This window comes from Pristiophorus japonicus, chromosome 12 (genome assembly GCF_044704955.1).
Source record: "Pristiophorus japonicus isolate sPriJap1 chromosome 12, sPriJap1.hap1, whole genome shotgun sequence".
NCBI lineage: Eukaryota > Metazoa > Chordata > Chondrichthyes > Pristiophoridae > Pristiophorus > Pristiophorus japonicus.
Window position 1 is genome coordinate 201993515 of NC_091988.1, and position 25341 is coordinate 202018855.

At 42.2% G+C, this 25341-nt stretch overlaps 1 protein-coding gene across 16 annotated transcripts in view; it reads right to left on the reverse strand.

The window, feature by feature from the left end:
- Positions 1 to 25341, reverse strand: part of LOC139277660 (death-inducer obliterator 1-like) — a 177718-nt gene that overhangs the window by 17606 nt on the left and 134771 nt on the right. For all 16 annotated transcript variants that reach the window (XM_070896433.1, XM_070896428.1, XM_070896434.1 and 13 more), the window contains 5 exons: positions 12929 to 13058; positions 11111 to 11648; positions 7156 to 7309; positions 4538 to 4627; positions 1193 to 1388 (listed from right to left, as the gene is read on the reverse strand). In XM_070896433.1, the coding sequence (XP_070752534.1) occupies positions 1193 to 1388; positions 4538 to 4627; positions 7156 to 7309; positions 11111 to 11648; positions 12929 to 13058 (1108 nt within the window). The remainder of the gene's footprint in view (positions 1 to 1192; positions 1389 to 4537; positions 4628 to 7155; positions 7310 to 11110; positions 11649 to 12928; positions 13059 to 25341) is intronic.

Below are 25341 nucleotides of genomic sequence, written 5' to 3' on the forward strand. Positions count from 1 at the left end.
AAGTAATTTAACACTGAAATGACAGTCCAAGCGAACAATCTTGGTGTAGAACGAACCGAAAGAAGTATATGATACAGTAACAAGTCGCCAGCCCTGTCCTGGAAAGGCAGTAAATATGAGCTAGAATACGATGGAATGCCAGAGAAACCTTGCGACACAAGGCAGGCTGACATTAAATGACACTTCCGCTCACCTCCATCAGGAATGTTGGCTGCCACACACGTGGCAGAGGTTTCAAATGGAAAGGACTCACCTTTTTGTCTTGAAGCTGCTCCAGTTCTTCCGTACAAGCCAAAAATCAAAACCTTGACATTAAGACTGCTCATTGTATTTGTTACGTTCATAAGGAAGGACGATTGGTTCTTGTTGCTCATTAAAGTGTATAGATTTCTGGAGGCCGATAGCATGCTTACACTGTCTCTGCCGCTCATGCAGTACTGGACTGATTACACCAAACACTCGGGCAGTTCCGAAAGCAAACTGCTCTTGCAAGCACTGTCCAGTACTGCAAACCTCAATCCTATGAAATTACCTAGCGATCATTTACTCAGTTTCCAGAACTCATTTTTACAAGCGGGTTTAGAAAGTCACGCAATACCAAATGGTGACTGTATGTTGTTTAATCCTGTAACTGCTGCAACGTTGATTGTTACCCCGTAACTGTGTACTACACGATTTATAGATTTTCACATGTTACTGCGTGTGACTGGGAAGATGATGTTAAGTAAGAGTGTGTAAAGCGCCACAAAGCATTGGGAGGCACATCTGTGACCGCTACACATTACATTAGACATCTATACTGTTGTTGGGGGTGGGGGGGGGAAGGTAGAGTGAGAAGAGGAAGACTGGAGGCCACATCACTTCTGCACATCACCCCCGGGTCTACCACAAACCCAATCGTAGTCAGTTTTAGTGGTGTTCAGCTGGACTTCCCACAGATGGTGGGAGAAGAGAGGTAGCGAGTATGGCAAGGAACAGATGGCGCAAAAACTCTGGAAAAGGGGCAAAGGGGAGAAAATACCTTTAAACAGGAAATTTCACCCTCAAAAAAGAGTTGCCACTGTAGAGGTACATGTGAGTACACCATTTAGCTGTGTCAGTAGCGTGTGTGTGTGGGATAGCTGTGTTACCAGGTTGTACAATTGTTCAACTTGCATTTTTCTATTCATGTTTCTAAATAATCTGCTCTTACCTGGGCCCTCAAAAGGTAATAATTTGGAGGGAATCGGGTCATGAGCAGCAAGCGGAATGAGATAGAGGTCCTTGATGTGCCTGGCGTTATTGGCCACCACGCCGAAGCGCCCCCGACTGTTGAAGTAGGAGTACAGCGAGATGTAGGTGACTTCCTCTTCCTCCGTGGCTGGGTGGAAACGAATGAGACAGACTTCCTGCATTTGCCACAGAAAGAAAACAAACACAAACATCACTTAAAACAAAAGCTAGGCTGCAATTTCAGCCGTAACCAGCAGCTACATCCCCACCAGAATTCCCCCTTCCCCACCAAATCTCCACACCTCCGTATAGAATGTTAGAAACAGAGGAATAGGAGGCCATTCAATGAGATCATGGCTGATCTACACCTCAGCTCCATTTCCCTGCCAAAATGCTCCTGCCAGTACTACTTAACCAGAAACAATGCTATGACCAAGAACACAGGTAACAGGAGTAGCCCATTCAGCCCCTTGAGCCTGTTCGATGAGACCATGGCTGATCTGTGACCTAACTCCATATAACCACCTTTGCCCCGTATCCCTCAATACCTTTGGTGAACAGAAATCTATCCATCCCAGATTTAAAATTAATTGACCCAGCCTCAACTGCCATTTGCAGATTCATTAAAAAATGTGCCAGTACTTTAAAGTTCGGATGCCATTTAAAAAAAGTTTATGCCTGTATTCTGTGTTAAGAATAAAAAGCGGGGGCGTGGGACTAAGCACGACTGCTCTTTCAAAGAGCGGGCATAGGCACAACGGGCCAAATGGCCTCCTTCAGTGCTGTAAGTTTCTATGATTCTGTTCAAACTAAACTCCCGATAACCGTTCTGTAAAGGATAGTTCACAGGTTCAGATATCCTCAGATCCCGACTGCAAACACTCGGACTGATTCAGCGATGGTGTTCTCCAAGAATGCACACGCATAATCTGGGAGCGCGCCTTGCCACATCAGGTGAGCAGGGCAGCTTGTGCGATTCCCAAAGTGCTGAGCTCCAACAATATAAAAATGTTCGAAGCTATTTGAGGCCTCAAGGGCAATTAGGGATGGGCAATAAATGCTGGCCTTGCCAGCGATGCCCACATCCTGGAACAAATTTTTTTAAAAAGCTGCCAGCGTTCGAAAGCCTTGGCACGTCAAAGCCCATCAATTATATGCACATTTTCCCCTGCTGTTTATTAGCACTGTTTGCCCATGTAAAATGGTGCTGGAAGGATTTCATGGTCTAGACATGAAGAACCTGATCTAAATGTTGAGTGCTGAATTATTCCAAGCCTGCGCCCACTACCTTTTCTGTAACAGCCTTTGTTCTCAGTTGCTTATTTCACTTGTCGCAAGCAGTATTCAGCAAGGGAAGATTTGGATGAGGAAGAAATGGATGCATGCAACTTGCAGCAAGGAAGTCTAGTACACCAGTGATCTTATTGACCCAGTGGTTAATCTGGTCCTCCACAAACGGTTCTGTCCCATTTTTCATAATACAGCGGCCCATTCAACACCACGTCCTTCATTATCACCCGCAGTACTTCAACTAGCAGAATTTGTTTTCGCCCCTCCATACAACCTTTGGACGTAAAAATAATTATAAAGCCTTCCAAAAGGCCTCAGTAATATTTGTCCCCATATACGATCACTTACCTTTGAATGAGTACATCCCGTTAAATTGGAGCTGCAGTCCTTTAATGGTTGCAGGCTCATGAGATTCAGTGGCCTTCTATGCAACTGCATGCTATGTACAAGCCCCAAGTGGCAGAGGGCACATATTTAAATGATATTCAGGAGCTGGCCTTGGCAGGTTTTGGTGAGGTCAGCACCATTTGGGTCTCACATAGCAGCCCGTTAGCCAAGATCGCTGAATCAGTTCTACATGGTTTCATCCAGCTCGCAAAAGGTCGAAGCTCATTAAATAACTGAGGTCAGAGACTGAATGGAAATAGAAACTTGGAAGAGCCGAAACACCTGTGAAGCGGTTTGGGACTTTTACTACAGGAAAGGTGCTACATAAATACAAATTGTTGTTGATAAAAATCACCTAATAGCCCAAAAGTAAAGACTGATTTCAAATAAAACTTTTCAGGACCATTTTCAATAATCTCATTCAGTAGTTTCTCACTGTCTTAACTCATCGACTATACACTTTTCAATCATTACTTGGGAAAGAGTTTAGCCCTTAAAGAACTCAAGAGCATTTGCGCTACGTTTTTTGATACGAGTCCCACAAATAAACCTTCAGTTTCGGTTTCAGAATGCCAAACACAGCGGGTTCGGAGAACCGTAACAGCATGTGCTCGAAATCAACATCTTTGGGTAGCCGGTATCAGTTAAGAACAAAAGAAATAGGAGCAGGAGTCAGCCATTTAGCCCCTCGAGCCTGCTCCGCCATTTAATAAGTTCATGGCTGATCTGATCATGGACTCGGCTCCACTTCCCTGCCCGCTCTGCATAATCCTTCATTCCCTAAATTGTTGGTGGGGGAAGCTTTGCTACATGTGCATGTATACAAACAGGCACACATTGAGGGGACATGCAGTGACCAGAGATAATAGGTTTTTTTCTTTAATATGAAGTAGTTTAGAATTTTGGGCATTAATTTTGAGTATATTACTACAAAGAGCATTCTTTATATTCTCCAATTCTAGTACAAAAAAGTGTTTCATAATGAAAACTGTTAACACGCTTGCAACAAGAGGACTGCAGAATGCACCTTAGCTGCAACAAAGCGGAGATTAGCAATTTACAAGAGAAGCAGAAGGATCTGAAATCCGACCAGCAACTGTAGTATATGGTACATGTCGCTATCCTGTTAGGTCAAAGATAGTTGTACAGTCAGGTCAAATGTAGTTGTACAGTCTTAGTATCTGGGTCACTTAAAATCATTCATTTAGCAAATCTGCTGTTGCAGGATGAATCTTTTTTATGTAGAAAGCGTTGTCCAATTACAAAGATGCCAGTGCTGTACACAATCCCAAATCTGTGCACCAGTTTTCTAAAGTCAGCAACAGCAAAAGAGGTGATGTACTCAGCGTGCCTCTGGCTCCCTGTGCCTGTCAGAAGAGTGGTCCAGGGATTGTTGAATGAATGTTTTTAGCATCAGCTGAAAAGTCTGAATAACTTTTTACTTGCAATGGAAAAGTTAAAAGATTATATTTCAGGCTGAACTTTTCTGCATGGCAGATGGAATTTAAGAACCAATTCTAACTATAAATCCACACAAATTCCTAATCCCTAAATATGGAGCGAAAGTAAAATGATGCAATTAATTTTACACAACACAAAACATTTAGTAGATTATAATGATTACACTGACTAAATCACAGTACGATACCTTGGAGAGAGATGACTTCAGTTTTCCTACATAATCCCAGACCGTATGGGGTGAAATCCTGCCACCGATGTGAATTGTATCTGGTAAATCCTAAGAAAACAGAGTTACCTTTTAAAAAAATTCAAAAAATAAATCGGCTCTGCCACACTGCCAGGGTGGTTTATAGCATTGACAAAAATTAAAGCTAAATTTGTTCCAAAAGGCGTACAGAAGCAAATGCTCCAAACAATGCTATATTTCACCTACACACGGCAGAGGGCTGTTAGCACGGACAATCTGCCCTCAGGAATGGGTCTCCTCATGACCATCCTGATTTGCTCATCATTGAATATAATTTTTCTATTGGTTTTATGTCATGACCAATATCCAAGTTTAAGTAAAGAGAGAGTTAACATCCCGGGTGGAAAACTTGAAAAGGGAGGCAGACGGGCCTCTTTTGTAGGACTGAGGAAACATGCGCTCAACCCTTGTGCTCTGCACGTAAAGCCATTTCAACATCCCCCGCTCGTCTGATATCGGCACTCCATTCCAGCTGACTGAAATTGATGTAAATTAGCCAATATTTACTGGCTGTGAAAAATTCTGCTTTTTTTTTTAAGCACAAAGGCTTTATTTCATGAAGTGTCAAGAGTTGAGAATAGTCGGAGCAGTGGGAAAAGTAGTGATTCTGTATGACAGTTAACATTTTTACAATTACTTTTGCACTGATCAGAAACAGTTTCGAAGGGCTGAAGGGGGGATAACCAGAGGACACAGATTTAAGGTGTTTGGCAAAAGAACCAAAGGTGACAGGAGGAAAATCTTCCTTTTAGCAGCGAGTGGTTAGGATTTGGAATGCACTGCCTGATACGGGAGTGGTTACAGATTTAATATTAGCCTTCAAAAGGGAATTGGATAAACACGAAGGAAAAAAAGTGGGACTGACTGGATTGCTCTTGGAAAGAGCCAGCGCAGACTTGATGGGCCAAATGGACGCCTTCTGTGCTGTGGTGTGATTGAAAGGCTGTATTAGAGGGAGCAGCGTGCGACAGTTCGGCCCGGCCCGGAAATCGGCGTGGTCCCAGCCTGCAAGACCATCAAGCAGGCCGGGGCCATCAGAGGGAGCAGCGTGTGGCGGCATACCACTGCAGGAGGGCGACGGGTGCGAGGTCAGGTCGCTCATTGTAGTGCGGGCAGGCACAGCAGGAGGGGCGAAGGAGCGGCAAGAGTTTGTAGATGGAAGTGACCGGGGCCCAGGAGAGGGGCCCAGGGGCAGCACGGGCCAACCCACACTGCGATATGTGTGCGCACACTAGGTCCGTGCAGCAGAGCTAGTCTCCAGTCGTCTTGGGTAACCCTTGCCACTGGACCAAGACCTAGCTCTGTCAAGCCCGTGTGGTGGCTGGTGTGCAACGGTCACCCCACGTTAAAACAATCCACCCACAGGCATCTTCCACCCTTCAGGATGTAGTTCGGGACCTGGAATATTAGATCCTTCATTGAAACACCTGTGAACTCATTCCTTTTTGGCATGGAAGCAAGTCATCCTCGCTTCGAGGGACTGCCTATGATGATGAGTATTCTATGATTCTCTATCCATGCCTTTTTCTTCCCTCCCACTCGGGCTATTTTGCAATCGTCAGGTTTTAAACATGCAATAAAAGGAACATGACCAAAATTTTAGTTTTTAAAGCCCCATTCAGGGGGCCTCCAAAATCAAGGTGCATCACGTCAAACGTAACCACGCCAACCCTGACCGACGGTTCAATAAAATCCTGATCATCACTGCAAATCAAGTGACCTGGGAAAATATCAATGCTAGCAAAGTTACACGGTTCAACACAGGAGACTGTTTGCCATGACATCTTGCCAGCAGATAGTTAACAGTAAGTTAAAAAACTCCTTAAGTTGGCGCAGAGTGACAGACTGGAACTGAACTTTCATCTTACCAATCACCGTAATACATCTTCTACTGTGCGCTATCCTAAACATAACGGAGATGCGCTAAAGACCGTCTCGTTAGTGATGTATGCAAATTGAAACTCTTGTTTCCACATTCGGTCAGAGGACAAACGCTATTCTCACAGGAACAGTCCAGAACCCTTCATGTTTCTCCTGGCTCCACAGCTCCCAGAAAAGTGGAAGAATTCTTAGTGGTTTCTTAACAGATTAAAAAAAAAAGGATGTTCAATAGTTATTGGTCCTAAAAATTTAAACAGGATCGGATTTCCTCCGCCTCCCAGAATACACCTAAGAATAATTAAAATTTTTAAAAACTAGCAGTGTGCACAGATGGAACGACCCTCTTGCTGTTACAAACTCAATGCTGGAGAGCTCCCTCAGAGCTAGCATACTCATCTAACTTCCACACACACACACGCACTTTACAGAAGGGGTAGCTGGATAGCAGTCAGGGGTGGAAACTCCCATTGATTTTCTCTCTTCCTAGCCAAGTGTTCTGCCCTAGCTGGACTGAGTATAGGATGGAGCTTGGCAGTGATATCTTTCATGGCCTAATGTCTGGAGGGCATTCACCGTCTCAGCCTAACACAGGAAGGTTGGGCAAAGTGCCACCAACAATGACCCAATGCCTTCAGAAGGGAGAAAATTGGACGGTGGTGGGGAAAAGGCTTTCTTACCTCTATGAGATAGTCAATAGATCCAGACACTGGATAGGCTTTAGTCACAAACTTCGCCACACCATGCATATTGATAAATCCTTTCCAAATCGCATCCAGGTGAGAGAGGAACAGCGAAGTATCCACTTCAACTGAAGTTTGAGACTCTGAAACTCTATAACAGAAACAACAATGTCAGACAACACTAGTACAAGAGTGACATCGCCCCATACATTGTCTGCTTGGTGGACCATTTACCCACTGTCCAATTTCTATTAATTTTGGAATCCAGAGTCAGGTTGAATGTTCAAAATTAACAATGTCTAAATTAAACTACTTGCGGTTCATCTGAACACCGTCAATGAATTTGGTTTGTTTAAAAAAAATTAAGAGTCAATAAGGAAGAATGATGGGTCACCAAACATTAACCTGTCTTTTCTCTTTCCAGATGCTGATCGGAACATAGGAATTGCTGAACAAAAATAGACCAAAGGTCCATCTAGTTTGCGTTCTCCCATCTTGGCAGTTCCATGGTCCAACAATAATGGAGTTGTTGACCAATCACAGCGATTACTCTCTATCAATGAGTCTATAACAGACCCAGACACGAGGTGAGGAAACCCCCAGTGGGGGAGAGCTTTGGGAACCACAGGTCCAAGGTCACCTGTTCCCCCACCGAGCTCGCTACACTCACCACACATCACGTCTCAGATACTGGATCCCAAAATGTTATTTTCTGAAATAAGTATCTAATTTGCATTTGAATGAATCGAAGTGTTCCCACCATTTCCCCGGGGAGTCTGCTCCATAGATTAACCACTCACTCACTGAAATACTTTGGAGCAATATTAACCTAACCCACCTGCCGGGAAAGTGATGGGCTCGGATGCAATGCTGGTTTTACACCTGCCCAATTTTACTCTCCCGTGGGTTTTTTGTTCTGTGATTTTGGTTACAATTAACCCCATTGTTTCTACAGATAAGTTTTGAATTTACCCCACCTTCAAGCGCAATCGTGTCCTCTGGCTCTACTGTTCTGGACACGGTGAGACAGCTTTTCATGGTTGGTATTATCTAGTCTCTTTAGAATCCTAAAAACAGCAATCATATCGCCTCTCAACCTCTCTTTTCCAGTGAGATCATGCCCAATTTACGTAATCACTCCTCAACCCAATCTCTCCATCCTCTCAATCATTCTGGTCGTTCTCTTTCTGTATCCTTTCAATAGCTGCAATATCCTTCTTGTGGTGTAGTGACCAGAACTGTACACAATATTCTACGTGCGGTTGCGCCAATGATTTATAAGAGGCAGGATTACCTTACTATTTCGGCTCAATATCGACCGTTTAATACTTGTCAACATCGGATTTGTTTTAGTCACTGCCACTGAGCTTTATTGGAATAGCTTCAATTTGTTGTCAATCAGGACCCCAGATCTCTTCAATTTTATTTCCATTTTAGGAATAGTCCCTTCCTGGATTTTTTTGTACCCTCCGCAGCACTTTGCAGTTCTCTACATTAAATGTTACCTGCCACCTGTCTGCACAATTCCCAAGATATTCAAATCCTCATGTAACTTATCCTGTTCAGCTTTCCCATCTAATGCCTTCATTAGCTTTGTAGCATCTGTAAATTTATCAATGTGACTCCTAGCTCCAGATCATTTATAAAGATATTAAACAAGAGGTCCCAAAATAGGCCCCTATGGGATCCCACTGGCAACATTTTCACAGGCTGATCACAATCTCTGTACCACCACCCAGAGTTCGACAGGTCAACCAGTTACGTATCCATTGCAAAATATTTCCAGATTCCCGCTTCTTTATTTTTAGTACCAGCCTTTCCAGAGGAACCATATCAAAGGCCTTACTGAAAACCAAGTACATAACATCCACTGCCTTACCCCTATTAAGCTCTTACATAAGAAATAGGAACATTTGGCCCCGAGAGCCTGTTCCGCCATTTAATAAGACCATGGCTGATCTGGTCATGGACTCAGCTCCACTTCCCTGCCCGCTCCCCATAACCCTTTACTCCCTTATCACTCAAAGATCTGTCCATCTCCGCCTTAAATAGATTCAATGATCCAGTCTCTACAGCTCTCTGGGGCAGAAAATTCCAGATTTACAACCCTTGAGAAGACATTTCTCCTCATCTCAAGTTTTAAATGCTTTTGTTACACCCTCAACAAAAACCACTAAGTTAGATTGGCAAGACCTGTTCTTCATGAATCCATATTGGCTATCATTTATGGCGTTTTCTATCCAGATGTTCCATATTATCTTCAACATCGGTTTCTAGTATGAAATTTATAGTGCACTTTTGTTACCTTTTTAAAAAAAATTGGATTGCTGCTGTGCATTTACATACGAACAGAAGTAGGCCATTCGAACCTGCTCCGCCATTCAATTAGATCATGGCTTATCTATGTCTCAACTCCATTTACCCCGCCTTTGTTCCATATCCCTTGATACCCTTGCATAACAAAAATCTATCGACCTCTGTCTTGAAAGCTCCAATAGTCCCAGCATCCACAGCCATTTAGAAGAGAGAATTCCAGATTTCCAATATGTTCTAAAAAAAAATGTAAACTGAAAACTCCCTCATATCGTAGTAAGAAACGGAGGATAAGCTTCACCAGATGCTACACTGGAAAGAACTAGAGCAGCTTTGGCTTGCTCAGTAATACCAAGTTCGATCTCTATCCCTCGAGTCCCAGTCCCTCAATGCCATAAATTTAACATTCTCATCAGTGTTTAAATTCATCTATGGTCTTGCCTTACCTCATCTCTGTAATCTCCTCCAGCCTTGTAACTCCTCCCTAAACTCTGCATTTCTTTAGCTTCTTGTTCATCCCTCCTTCACCCCACCATTAGTGGCTATGCCTTCAGATGCCTAGACCCCATGCTCTGGAATTCTCTCCCTAAACTCCTCTGCCTCTCTTTCTTTAAGACCCCCCTTAAAATCTACTTCTTTGGCTAAGCTGTTGATTATTACTCCTAATCTCCTCTTCTTTGCTTCGGTTTTTGTTTCTCCTCACACCTCAGTGAATTGTTGTTGAAAAGGTTCTTGGAACAAAACGAATGTGGATATTAATTTGTCCTCTATTGGTACTGTTACCCAGCAAGACTAAGGTGTGCTGCACTGTGGCCTGGCCTAAATTTGGAATGGTCACCAGACCACTGAAATATTTGCTTCAATGCGGAATGGATTGCATACATCGGAAATTTACAGATTACTTCCTGATTGTACACTAGTACAGAAGAGTATACTGGTTGCGAAGGAATTCTCCTACACTTGATTTGGGAACACAAAATTCCCTTCTTCCAAGGGTCAGTCATTACTCTGCTCATTGCACCATTAGCTAACACATTCCTATCAATCAAGCCTTTGCTATGTAGTTTTCAACTTTATTAAGCAGGTTGAATATCTTGCGACCCTAAAAGTGAAGAAACAATAATCTGCAAGCCCATTAGTGCTTTAACAACTGGTCAGAATAATGAATCCAAATCTTTAATGTTAAATTTATAGTTTTGGTTATAGCTGGAGAAATTTAGGATGGGGGAGAAAGAGTAGGGACTAGAATTTGTTCTTGACATGAGCTCAACAGAAAGAGAAATTAGCTTAGATAGGTACAAAGCTGGTTGGTATTTCTGGCTCTTGTGCAGAGTTCAATTACATCCTCTCCCGAGGGGCAAAGGTTATCTAGTATTTATTTTGAATCGCAGTGTGTTGGCAGTCTACACATTTTTAAAATAATAATACAGGTTGCCTGTATGCTCTAGTGAGATCAAACAGCAATGTTTACACACAGCTGGATGGGAGTTGGAGTTTACCACAAATCATCCAGCTTCTTGTTTGAAAGCTATTGTGACCCCTTTTCAGAAATATTTTGTATGTACAGCTAGCCTCAATATTTTTCTGACTGGTGGCTTTGACTAGCTGGAGTAGTTCTCTCCTTGTGATCCTTACACACCTTACTGTTGTGGATACTGCGTAGTTTTGCTCGGGTGCAATTGATGGTTTTGTCAGTATAGATTTGGGAGTTGCAGATGTCAAAATGGATTTTGGAGCCTCCTCCTTCTTCCTTTCACCACCAAAGGTTGTCCCCCACACCGTCTCAGAAACTATGGTAGCAGCTGACGATGTTGATAATATAGTTTTGGGGACATTTGAGGCGCTAAGCGAAGAACCTACAGTGATGAATGTTGTATCTGTCCTGGCAGCTGTAGTTGGATGACTTGCTGGTGATACAAAGGAGTTGCTGACAGATTCTGAAGTGGGCTGTGATGTAACTGCATTGATAGTCACAGGGGATACTGATGGAGTGGGAAGAGAGGTAACATCTTGGGTTGAAACACGATTCAGTCTCGGGTCTGAAACAATCACTGTTGCTTTGTCTTGATCTTGCTGACGTCTCACATCAGGCCTTGGTTTCATTTTTGGTTCTGTTTTTTTGGTTGCCACTTTCTGTTTCTTAGGCACTGGTTCATCGTCTGAGACTTGAACTTTACCTAAAAGGGAGTGTGCAAATCAACAGTGAATTAAAGGTTAAATACAAATGTGGCTTGTGCTACATATTATCTGCATTATTCCTGAAATGCATAGCCTGAATTCACACCTACTTTACGGTTTCTATCATTCACTAACAATGAAGTTCCTAAGTACCTCCGTTGTCCTCCTGTGACTTTGCACAAAGACAACATTTTTTTAAAAATTCAATTAGGCCCTAGGTAGTGCTTATTCATAAATTAACTCCCAGATTCATCTGGAAGCCCATGGCTTGACTAGATCCAGGGCTTCACTAGATCCAGGGCTTCAACCCAGTAAAAAACAATAGAACTTGAATTATTAAATATTCTCCAACTTATTTAAACTTTCAGCGCAAGTGTAATTGCTACCTTTTGTTTTTGTTGTGCAATGGGGTGATTGGATCTGATTGGTCTCTGCTAACCATGCAAGCAATATGTGGTGAGCATAAACTAATTATAAAGCAATATTGGATACTATGGGAGCAACTTTCCAAGGCCCAACACAGCTAATGGGGCCTCGCACGTAGTGGGCCGTTTATCCGTAAATTGTAGGTGGATTGCTTACTATTTTCTGTCCATCGTGGATGGAACACTGGAAGCAAAATAGCCCTGGCATTCCAATAAGTTGCCTGCAGTATGAGAGGCCATGCCAGCAGTGTAGGGACTCAAAAGTTCTACTCTATATTCATTCGGACAATGAAAAAAAATACTAGATTGTCTTTTTAGATTACATTTACATTACTGCTGATCAGACTCCATAAGCGATTAGTTTGAAATAGATTTTTGCGTTATCCTACGACCCAACTAATGTACAAGAATGTTCTGTTGCGTTGCAGATATATGCCTAGGGTACGTATGCTAAACACTAAATATGGTTGCATTGGTCTCACGATAGACCACCATTCAGGCAATATTTTTTACGCAGTGAGTTGTTGTGATCTGGAATGTACTGCCTTAAAGGATGGTGGAAGCAGATTCAATAGTAACTTTCTAAAGAAAATTGGATTATATACTTAAAATGGAAAAACTTGCAGGGCTATGGGAAAGACCAGAGGGGAGTGGGACTAATTGGATAGCTCTTTTAAAGAGCTAGCAGGCATGATGGGCTGAATGGCCTCTTTCTGTGCTGTATGATTCTTGCATTTAATTCGTGTAGTGATGATTGAGGCTGCACAAATTCTCTTTGTTCTCACACCACTGTTGCACAGAACTGCACTGATGAATGTTCATGATAAGTCCTAACATGTTTTTGTGCCGTTTACCTGTACAGATTCTGCAGTTCAGATCAAATAGGTGAGCTCGGTGTTCATCTGTTGTGTCTTTAAGCATGCTGCTGAAGATGTCAGGTAATGGAAAGCTGATCTTCTGAGCAGGATGCGCATCTTCCTGCTCCTGAGAAACACATATAAACTTCAACCATATTGAAAGCCACTGGACAATTGTAGTAACAATACAACAATGCATTTGTAGTTACTATGATATCCTGTGTATAGATTAAATTGAAAACCATCACAACCTAAAGCATATTTACTGGAGTGGAATCTAAAATTTACACACCAATTTGTTTTTTTACGCAACGAGTTATGATGATCTGGAATGTGCTGCCTGAAAGGGTGGTTGAAGTAGGTTCAATTGTAACTTTCAAAAGGGAATTAGATAAATACTTGAAGGGAACAAGGTTACAGGACTATGGGAAAGAGCAAGGGACTAATTGGATGTCTCTACCAAAGATCCAGCATAAGCACGAAGACTGAATGGCCTCCTTCTGTGCTGTATCATACTATGATATTCAGGGAACAGATATTGCAAATTAGGATGAAATCTTTATTTTCTGATTTTCAATATTTTTCTGATCCATTTGGTCTATTTACTTGGTAATTGTCAGTTAATTATGGGGTTTCTATTCTTACTATCAAATGGCTTTTGGCTGCACACTGAATTTTTTAGTTAATCTTGCCACTAGTTACTATAAATGAGAACACAGATTACTCAGTGTCTCCGATTTGCTAGTGACATCCCACTCATCCTAGTGCCAATGTCACTACTGTCCAATACACTCTAGGGATGGGCAATAAATACTGGCTTTGCCAGGGAACCCCACATCCTGAAGAATGATTAAAGAAAACAATTCTCTGGATCACAGATTTCAGTGGAAACTATATTGAGCAGTCATTTAGTGATTTTTTTTTAATGAGTTGAATTCTGCCTTGTGTTCAACCCCAATTATAATAATTTGGAAGAAATCTCAAGTAGAAAGAGAGGTCTGTAAGCTTAAGTGTCAACTTCTCATAGCTAGACAACTCACCCAACATTCTCTTCTCCTGAAGGCTGTGACTGAAACTGGGATGGAGTTCCACAAACACCAACAGTCTTCCAGTTTCTCATTGAAATGGCCATTCAGGTGAGAGATCAGGCAGTAAGTGAAGACAAACTAATCATTACAGGACAATCTCCCAATTCTGTCATCACCTGACATCAACACATATACAATTTCCACTGAAGTTCACCGCAAAATACGAAGACATCGGAACTGGGCCTGCCAAATCTCACCCATCTGGAGTGAAATTCATTTTATTCTGAAGTCTAACCCATTCTGATGAATGTCAAATAAAAAAATTAAACATAACTCCACATCAGATCGTATCTTCACATTCTTTCCTGCTGCCAGGTTACATGCCTAGGTATGATCATTGTATTTAGCGAGGTCAGTAGGAGTACAGGACTCAGACAAAAGTTGGCAGCAGAGCAGAGGGTTCATTATTTGCGGCTACGCACCACAGTTGCACATCAACGAGTTGCTGTTATTGTAATTCCATAAGCTTAAATGGGTCTATGATCTGGCTCACTGTTTTCTGATCAAAAAGGTCACTTTTAACATTTTGCCACGGTTGATAACGCCAGCAAAATCCTAGGTTCACTTTCCCTCATCCTTAGCTTAGGGAAATGGAGCCAAACTGTAATACCCCTGCACCTTTGGTTGACAGCAACCAAGCAGCATAGACCATGGATTGAACTTGAAACTTTCCTCGGTCTCAGTGACAAACCCCAAGTTATATTTACCCACTGGGGCACGAGTGATTTTAACACATTTCCAAATAATGTTAAATACAATAAGCAATTTGATACAAGAATTAAGATAATTCGCCCCCAGCATAAGAACAAAAATCAAAAGTCATTGGTATTTTACTCTATTCACTGATCCATTTTATGGCTGCAAAAGATAGATCATTAAAAAAAAAAAATCAGACAATGACTGGAAGCAGTTGAGAGAAAAGATTTGAAGAATGAAAGCTGTAAAAATACATTAAAACAATGGCAAATAGGATTAGATACAACTTCAGGAAAGACCCATAAGCAAGTTCAGTTACAGAAACCCATGGAATACTTTGAACACAGCAAACATCTTAAGTTAACTGCTAGGAACAGGCAGGATAAATACCACTAATAATGTCAAAGAAACAGTATGGGAAAGGGTTTAGAAATGTACGTCAAACCAAGATCAAAAGGCATACACAGCACTTAATGTTCTTTGGTCAACTTTGTTTCTTTGATGAAGGTTCATATTGTGATGTTGGAACAGATTTGCTCTAATGGAATTTGGTTCAAATATGAAGGCCCAGCCTGTTCGCAGTCCTTTACTAATTACTTCTGGTGATGTCACAGTGACCTTTTGGTATTAATAAACATCTTCCAAACTCAATCATGCAAACCGTTTACCTCACTGGCTAATTTGTGTTTAGAATTAAGCAGGCCAGTGCCCAGCTTAACTACTGTTCAATTTTTTATTAAGGTACCTCAAAGCTTTAGTTTCTGAAGCAGCCATATTTTTGTTTGAAATCATTAAATTGTTTTCAGTCACAAAATAAATAGGAAGGACCCTTTGTATAAAAATACCTTTGTAGAGGTATGAAGTGTGTGAATTAGCATTTATAGTTGATAAACATCAGCTTTACATTTTGTCAGGGTAGGTGTCTGGCAGTGCACTATAAAACTGCAGCTCCTGTAGGTAATTTATTTAATTATATTCTTTAGAGAGTCCTTACTGTTCATGGCTATCTCAAAATGATGTCTATTCAAGTGATAATGGCTTCTAAATCAGCAGACCCGTAGTCATGTTGAAAGATGCTACTAAATACCATGACTATCAGAACTCATTTGGGAGAGTTTGGTCCAAACTGTAAATACAAAAAAAATGCTTTCTCAACTCATTTAAACAAAATTAATTTGATTCTTTTAAAATCTAGTTACAAAACAGTCTGCTCTAATCTTATTTTTGGCATTGTTCATGTTCTGGATTAACAGTTGGTTTGATTAAAGTTCAATTTGACACACGTGGAGTGTGGCAAGCTGCCAAGACACATCCACAATGACATATTTTGGATGTGTTCAGGAATACTTGTAGGATTGTCTTCACATCTACTAGCAACATCAGGATTTTATTGAACATTGAGAATGAGAAATAAATGAAATCTGCTTAGAAATGGATTTTGATATCTGGTATGAATTCCAATCTCATTGGTTTAACTTGCAATACTTCTCAATCGGTGTAATTAAAAAAAAAATGGTTCTCAGGATCAATGTGAGCAATGCTAGATTTATTACCCATCCCATTTGCCCCGAGGTGGTGTTGATAGTGGTAGTAGACTTTCCTCAAGTAGCTATTGTCTGTACAACTGAGTGGCTTGCTAGGCCACTTTGGACGTCATTAGAGTCAACCATGTATTGTGGACTGGAGTAATGTGTAAACTACACTAGGTAGAAGTGACAGATTCCCCTCCCTGAAGAACATTAGAGTATCAGTTGGGTTTTTAAAGACAATCCAGCAGCCAATGTTGTTGTGTGTCATTTTTTTCTCGTGGTAGCCCAAACAAATGAACAGACATTGATGTGATATGAACTTTAACCCTCTAGGTTGCTGGTCCAGTTCTGTTTCAGATAATAATGTGAAATCCATTGAGATTATGTTAGGAATTTATAGCGTGCTAGTGTTGTAAATGACTATTAATTTCTAATTGCTGAGAAAGGCTGCTTGTGCAATACACATTTTGTCTCCATTGAGCTCCTTGCAACCTTTGACCCATGGCTATTGGATATTGTTCAATGGTTCAAAGTATAATGGTTCTTCCCTGCTCTCTAATTACTTTTGGGGAAATATATATACCTTTGAACTGTTTTCTAGCTCTATAATATGATATTGTAGTCATGATATATCCAGGGTGCAGGCTATGTGCTATCTGCAGATCAACCAGCTAACTTCTTGGTTTATCTGTGGTCATTTGGACCATACCAGGTCAAGTGGGCTTCCAGATTCCTTTGTAGGATTATTAAAAGACTGACAGACCTATGCTGCCGCAACTTGATTTAATTATCCCCCACCACCCTCTACATTTCGTTCAGACGGACCCCAAGCATGCAAGACCCTCATTGTGTTTAAATAGCCCTTTAAACAATCTTGTTTTCATTTTACAAATCCAGCTCCAGGTGGTCTTAAAAGCAGTGTTATTTCTTTCCTCCTGATTTTTATCCATGCATTATTTGGTCTTCCTGAGAAGGCCTCCATTATTTTTTTTCACTTTTGTCTTTTAACCCTACCAATACTTTATTACCTTTTGGTTTGTTTGCTTTGATGCCACTTTTAAAAATGGTGGACAGGCATTCTATGGGGTTTTCCAAACATACCTCCTGACCTCTCTCAATTATGCAGTAACAATAAAAGCAGGGGCATTGATCTCCAAGGTATTTTGTTCATGTTGGCACTAGCCCAGGAGCGGCAGCTGAACACGTGAAGAGTTCGCAGAATATGTTTCACAAGGCAGGCTGCTCCAGAGTTGCGCCATGTGCTGCCAATGATCTGCACACATCTGGATCAAGAATGGTTCTTCCTGTAGTACTGTTGGTTACCATGTCATGAAGCTTTCATGCCACCTTACCATTCCATTTCATGGTAAAGAGATACTGGCACACCAGGTCTGCAATGCTCACATCTATTAGAGAAGTGTAGCTCTGTTTACATGGGGCAAAACTTTCATCACTTATACTGTGGAAAGGAGGCATCAGTTGGAGAAAATGTACAACTTTCACTGAATGGCAGAATTCCAGAGTGCAGAATATCGCATGTTACTCAGAGGCACCAGGGTCCTTCCCATCAACCCTGCATAAAAAAGGTTTAGGACTAGATTTTCATCAGTAGTGGATTAGCCCCCCCCCCCCCCTCCCCCATACAGTACTGAGAACCAAATCAAGTTCCCTCAGAGCACCTTTGTTGCATAGTCACTGGGTTGATAGGGTCCTGTGTAGGCAGTTTGCCCGTCTGGGGAATCCAACATTGCTGCAGTAGCTGCAAGGGTCAAGGCAGGGACAGTGTGGCTCAGTGAAATATTCTGAGGCATCAAGCTTTGAAATTTAAAGACTCCAGTTTAGGCAATATTGGCTCAAATTTCCCCAACCCCTTTTCCTGGCGCCCTCACCCGAGGTGCGCCACTTTTGTCCACCTCCAAGCACGCCGAAAATCTCCCTCACGATTCTGGCCGCTCCCCAGTCTCTCCACGGTGGTGGCGTAGCATGGCCCAATGGATTGAGAGCGGAGCCAGGTCCCGGCGCTGAAAATAGTGCCGGGACCTCTGCACATGCGCGCTAAAGTCTGCGTGCATGTGCAGTAGCTCCTGGCAGGCTGAATCTGTGAGTGCGCACTGCAGGCTGTGCGTGAGGGGCCCGAAGCAAGCCGTTCCTAGCTCTGGCCGAATGGGCTCCCTCATCGGTGGCCCGCTGCATTCCCTAAGGTAGGAATTCTATTTTTTGTTATTTACTGATTGATTGCTTATTACTTTGGTCTTGGTGCTTTAGGTTTAGGATTTCTTCTATTTTTATTTGTTAATTTCTTATTACTTTTTGTGCTGTGTTTGGTGCTCGGTGCAAATGTACTGCTTTGTTTAGTGCTTGGTGCTTTAAATGTATTTATGCCCCCCCATCTCTGGCTGCCTGCACAAGTCACTGCAGGGTTTTTCTGAACGTACAAGAGTGTCCATTTACGCTGGCCTAAGTTAGTTTGGAGTAACTTTTAGCTGGCTAAACTTGCTTAAATGGCCAAAACAGGCGTAAGTGGCTGATAACACCCACTTTTGAAAAAAAAACTAAAAAACCTAACTAACTCACTTACACTGGCGCAAATTAAATAGCCAGAATTGCAACTAAAAAGATACTCCAGAAAAATCAAATTGCTCCAAAAAAAAGCAACTCCTGGGGAAATTTGGGCCCTAATGTCTGTAATACAGCAAAAAAGCAACAGCTTTATAGCCTAGAGTGAAAAACGTGACCTTGGTTTGTTGACTTTGATGCCATTTTTTTAAAAAAAAGGTGGACAGGCATTCTATTGGCACAATAGCTGTGGTTGGTTGCATTTGTTTTCAGTGAAGTGTTTCTGTCACTGATGGAATATGTGCATAAAAATTTGGGGCAAGGTGGGAAATTACCTGTGTAAAGGAATAAAAGAATGATCTCCAAATGCGGCTTAGTAGTTGTGGAAGGCAGCAGCACGTTAACAAGAAGCTGAATTGCATTTTTTGCCAAACGGGACTGTGATGGCAGCACTAATTTGATAGTGTGCTTGCATCTTAGCCGACACAACTCAGTTACTACTTTGTGAGGGAGGCATAGCCTTCTGAAGGATTGCCAAGGAGTCATGGTGAAATACCCGTAATTGGATCAGCAGGCAGGGAGAGATGGATATCAGCAGGCAGAGATCAGAAGCTTCCCATGATACCTGATTAAGCCTGGCATCTCTGCAGTGGTCCTTTTCATAGCAGAGGGAGAGAGGAAGGCACACAAAGCACACCATTGGTCCCCAAGGCCAAGTTCACAAAATTAAACTTTTAAAAATAAGTACTTAAAAAAATCTTTAAAAAAATGTTTAAAATATATTTTTTAAAAACTTACCTGCAGCTTTGCTCCAGGTCGCTTGAGTCCCATCCCATCTGCAATGACTCTAGCCTCTTCCAATGAGGTGGGCTTTTAATAAGATGGGATGCGGCAGTGGGGCAGTGAAATCAGCCACAGCACCAAGCCAAGCCCCCAGCTGTCATTTACCTGTAGCGAGACTGGCAAGTGGCAGCCAAATAGGCTCCAGGCACATTTTACGGGCTGATGATTTGACGATGGGTCTCCTGGTCCCATATTCCTCCCAATAAAACTGTGGGACTGCCTGAAGTCAGGTGGATTCCCACAGGCCAATATAGCGCGAGTACACAATTAATGTTGTAGGTGGTATCTGACTACACATATGTCAACATGCACATCAGTAGCCATTTTCCAGGGACACCACGATGCCTTCATTTTGCAGCAGTGCCCACATTAACGGAAGAAGGAACACTGGGCAAATAACTCAGAACAGGGATATTCTTTCCACCGACGGTTGCAGGCCTCACTGAGAAAGCCAACAGCAGAGGAACACCTTGGCCTGGTCACCTCTGCATCCATTTCCTGATCCTCGGAGATGTAGCTTGGGCACAAGGATGGTGTGTGTGCAAAAGGGCAATGGTTGAATACAACACTTGAATGGTACATCCCCAGTGGGGGCAGTATTTCCCACCTTAGATTGTGCTATAGTGCATGGATCCACAATAATTGAGAGCAAAATGGAGAAGTAAAGTTACCTTTGAATTCCGCCTCATCCTCACATGGTGGTTTAAATGTCTGGTTGAGCATTGCAATGGCATATCCATTTCCTTCTACCATAAATGGTTACACTGTAGCTTGAGACATCCTCTAAAACGCATTTCTTTCAAGGTGTTGCATGTTTTGCTCAAGTTACATTGCCAACTCTTCCTTTAGATTCTATTTATTGCTGTTTATTTTGAAATGTTGAGCACAAGGGAATTACCCTGACTTTGGGGGGGGGGGGGGGGGGGGGATGATATATAAAATCAAACAATAAATGATTCATATCAATAACCCCAACTGCACTGGGGACTACAGCTCTTGTCAACTATACGATCGGCTGTGCTCTCTGCACACTTTAGAAGGAGCAGGAATGCCACGATGCTCCGAGTCCTACAGTTGCCACAAAGGCAAACCTCATTTGGAAAGATTGCAAGGATGCAGTGACAATGAGCTGGGGGAAAATCCACTGGAATTGGAACTTTCCAATTTCATCACGTGAATTCCGGAGAGGTGAGAGTGTATTTAATTCCCCAATGTGCCCAGTGATTTTCCAGGATCAATCAATAACTTCCTGTCCAGACAACTAAGCATCATCTATTAGGACCTTAACCAACATGCGCCAATGATGAAATGTTGGCACTGGGCCATGTACGATACAAGCCATAAACAAATTAATCTTTTTTAGACACAAGTCTCTAATTCGGTCACAATATTTCAATGAAGCAGTTATCATTTCCATGTGGTGCATTGCTTAGATCTGTCTGCTTATGAGGATATATTTGAGAGTCTGTTATGTATGGAGGTTAGGGAGCCAGATTTCTTACCTGCAATAGTCTATGCCCTCCCCATACCAAACTTTCCCTCTACTTCTCTGATGGTAGTGGTTGCATACTTATACATATTTATATACCTGTGCTGTTCCATTTCCTTTCTTTCCTGTCACTTTGGTTGAAAAGAAGTGGACAACTATCAAATTTCCATGTTATAGCCTTTCAGTTAAGTTACACTAAGACTAGGGATTTTAACTTGGAAGCCTGTAGACAAAGCAAATGTGCAGCTCTGCAAGCATTACATCTCAAGAACAAATTTTAATTCATTTCTGTTAACTGCTTTCTGGAAGTGAGCGGGGGTGCACTAGCCTAAACGTCCACTCCCTCCACCACCACCATACTGTGGTCGTAGTGTGTACTGTCTACAGGATGCACTGCAGCAACTCGCCAAGGCTTCTTCGGTAGCACCTCTCAAACCAGTGAGTTCCACCACCTACAAGAAAAAGGGCAGCAGGTGCACGGGAACGCCATCACCTCAGAGTCACACGCCATCCCAATGTAAACGTGTATCGGCCTCTCCAGCATCGTTAACAAGTCAACATCCTGGAACTCCCTACCCAACAACATTGTGGGAGTCCTTCACCACACGGACCTCAGCGGTTCACCAACATCTTCTCGCAGCAACTAGAAATGGACAGTAAGTGCCGGTGCAGCCAGTGATGCTCACACCGAGCGCAAATATTTTTTTTTATAGTACAGGTGTTAGCTTCAACAGTATGGATTATCCCACTTTACATTATCAGGAAAAAAAATGTTTAATTAGTTATTCAATGTATACATTTTGCCAAGAGACATAGCTATTTTAAAATGTGTTCCCATCCAGGAAAGCCGTGGAAAACTCAAAATTAGCACCCGTGATGTGAAAGGCTTCTTCTGGCAAAAAGGCCTTGCAATAGCTGCTATTCGTCAATTCACGTAGATCAACTGTATTCCAAGTCGGTGCAGGAGACAGGGCTCGAGCAATGTTTTTTTGGGGTGCACGACCCCTTTAACGGGCTGCGTGGGCAATTGACATTCCCTTGCAGCGTGGGTTTTCCGATTGTAAAGCCAGCAAGTGGCCCGTGCAGGACCGGAGACAGCTGCACCTTACCCACAACATTGCTCCAGGACCAAGGTGTGTACCTTTTTATTATGGTCTCAGAAAAAGTTAAGAGTATCTGAGCGAGTAGTATTTTAATCTGCTGATCTAACTTATTCTGTTTATACATCTCTCATGATAAACAATTCATAATTCAGCCTCTGGCAGTGAGTGTGTTGTTTTCCTACCTCAGAGTAAGAGTGTGTACTCCTTCTTGCAGCTGCCTTTTCTAGTGAGCAGAAGCAGTGTGTTGGGAGGGGATCTGAAATACAATGTACCCAATGTACACTACATGGGAGTCGGGTTAGGTGGGGGGAGGGGCAGAGAGAGAGAGAGAGAGAGAGAGAGAGACTGAGACTGCAACATTCACAAGGCCCGCTGTGCTGGATAACTTTAAATGGTCAAATTCCAGAGATTTTCCCTTACCGGATGATACTCGAGCAACTACTTTGTAGAAGACAAAAACTAGGAAGATATCTAAAGTTTCTGTTCATTGTACTTGGATTCACCAGAATGATACCAAGGTTAGAAGGGTTAAATTATGAGGACAGGCTGCATAGACTAGGCTTGCAGTCACTAGTATACAGAAGGTTAATAAGTGATCTAATGGAGATGTTTAAGATGGTTAAAGGATTTGATAGGGTAGACAGAGAGAAACTATTTCCTCTGGTGGGAGAGTCCAGAGCAAGGTAACCTTAAAATTAGAGCCAGGCCATTCAGGGGTGATGTCAGGAAGCACTTCTTCACATAGTGTGAGGAGGTTCACAAAAAAATCTGCAAAAGGACAGACAGACTAAGTGAGTGGACAAAAATTTGGCAGATGGAGTATAATGTCGGAAATGTGAGGTTATGCACTTTGGCAGAAAAAAAAAAATCAAAGAGCAAGTTATTATTTAAATGCAGAAAGATTGCAAAGTGCCGCAGTACGGCAGGACCTGGGGGTACTTGTTCATGAAACACAAAAGAATAGTAATGAGGTACTGCAAGTGATCAGCAGAAAGGCCAATGGTATCTTGACCTTTATTGCAAAGAGGATGGAGTATAAAAGCAGGGAAGTCTTATTACCGCTATATAAGGTATTGGTGAGGCCACACCTGGAATACTGTGTGCAGTTTTGGTTTCCATATTTACGAAAGGATGTACTTGTTTTGGAGGCAGTTCAGAGAAGGTTCACTCAGTTGATTCCGGGGATGAGGGGGTTGACTTATGAGGAAAGGTTGAGTAGGTTGGGCCTCGACTCATTGGAATTCAGAAGAATGAGAGGTGATCTTATCGAAACGTATAAGATTATGAGGGGGCTTGACAAGGTGGTTGCAGAGAGGATGTTTCCACTGCTGGGGAAGACTAGAACTAGAGGGCACGATCTTCGAATAAGGGACCGCCCATTTAAAACAGAGATGAGGAGAAATTTCTTCTGAGGGTTGTAAATCTGTGGAATTCGCTGCCTCAGAGAGCTGTGGAAGCTGGGACATTGAATAAATTTAAGACAGAAATAATTTCTTAAACGATAAGGGGAGATGGGGTTATGGGGAGCTGACAGGGAAGTGGAGCGGAGTCCATGATCGGATCAGCCATGATCTTATTGAATGGCGGAGCAGGCTCGAGGGGCCGTTTGGCCTACTCCTGTTCCTATTTCTTATGTTATCAAAATAGCTGAGACTGTGGGTCAATGGAAAATTTCAAATCATTTGATGGATTTTAGTTTGTCAAGGGTATTGAAAGTTACGGAATCAAGGCGTCAATGGAGTTGATACAGATCGGTTATGATTTAATTGAGGAGCTGAATGGCCTCTTCCTTATCCTCCAAAAATGAATGGATAGAAAAACAGTGCTCTATTAGAACAGTTACTAGCTGCACTTCACTGGTGACAGAATCACTGCACTATTCTGATCGGCATTATCCCACCAGGGACAGGACTGCTTTGTGTTCAGCTACATTAATCTCATCCCTTCAATGGAACTTATTTCCTTCTCCAGTTTTTTTCTACTTACCCCCTTTCTCCTGGAGGTGGCAACCCACACTCAGTTTCTTCACGTACAAAGCCAGTGAGTCAGAAAGCTTCTCAAATGAAAGACTCCGGAACTGAAGCCATCCTGTCCTCACCCATGGTCCGAGTAGAATGATGACGACAATCCTTGTACAACTACACTCGGTGTTCTAACCAACCAATTACCTATCAATTGTAAAATATTTCCACTGATTCCCGCTTTCTTTACTTTCAGCCTTTCCAGAGGAACTGTATCAAATGCCTTACTGAAATCCAAGTGCACCACATCCACTATAGCATGCCCATCAAGCTCCTTTGTCACACCCTCAAAGAAAAACCAGTAAATTAGATCAGCTGGCCTCTCCTCATGAACCACTGGCTAAGGTTTTAGGATTTTATTTGTACCCCGATGCTCCATGATCTTATCTTTAATAAGGGTTTCCATAACTTAACCCGCAATGGATGACAAACACACTGGCCTATAGTTTCCTGGGTCACTTTTGCTACCTTATTTAAAAGATAGGAGTAATATCTGCCTTTCTCCAGTCCCCATGCACCTCTCCAGTATTCAGTGATTTCTGGAAGATTTGTACCAGAGTTTCTGCAATTTCCTCACTTTGTTCCCCAAGGATACTTGAATGCATTTTCCCAGGCCCGGCGATTGATCACCCTAAATTTGCACAGATGCTTAGCAACCGTGCTGGTAATAATGTGAATAGTGTCACAACTTACATCTGCAACACCTTCTGGTTCCCTTTCCAGATCAAATAAGTTACCTGCCTCCTGCTTGGTAAAAACCAAGGCAAAAAAACTTTAAAAAATTTTTTTATTTTTTTTTTAAAAAAAAAAACACTTTTGTAGCCTGCACAGCATCAATTGTCAGGTCCGATCCAACATTCAGGGGCCCACTCCATCCTGCGCGTTTCTTTATCTCTCAACATAATCTTAAAAAATTACTATGCTTCACTTCTCTTTCCATATTCGATTCAAAATTTGTCTTCACCACTCTGAGGCCTTTGGGTATTGGATCAGTCTCAATTCTGTGCCTCTTTCTTTCATGGCCTTAAATGTCTTAAAAAATTTCTTTTAGGATTTGCTTCGAAGTCCTGTTCAACCTCGCAGGA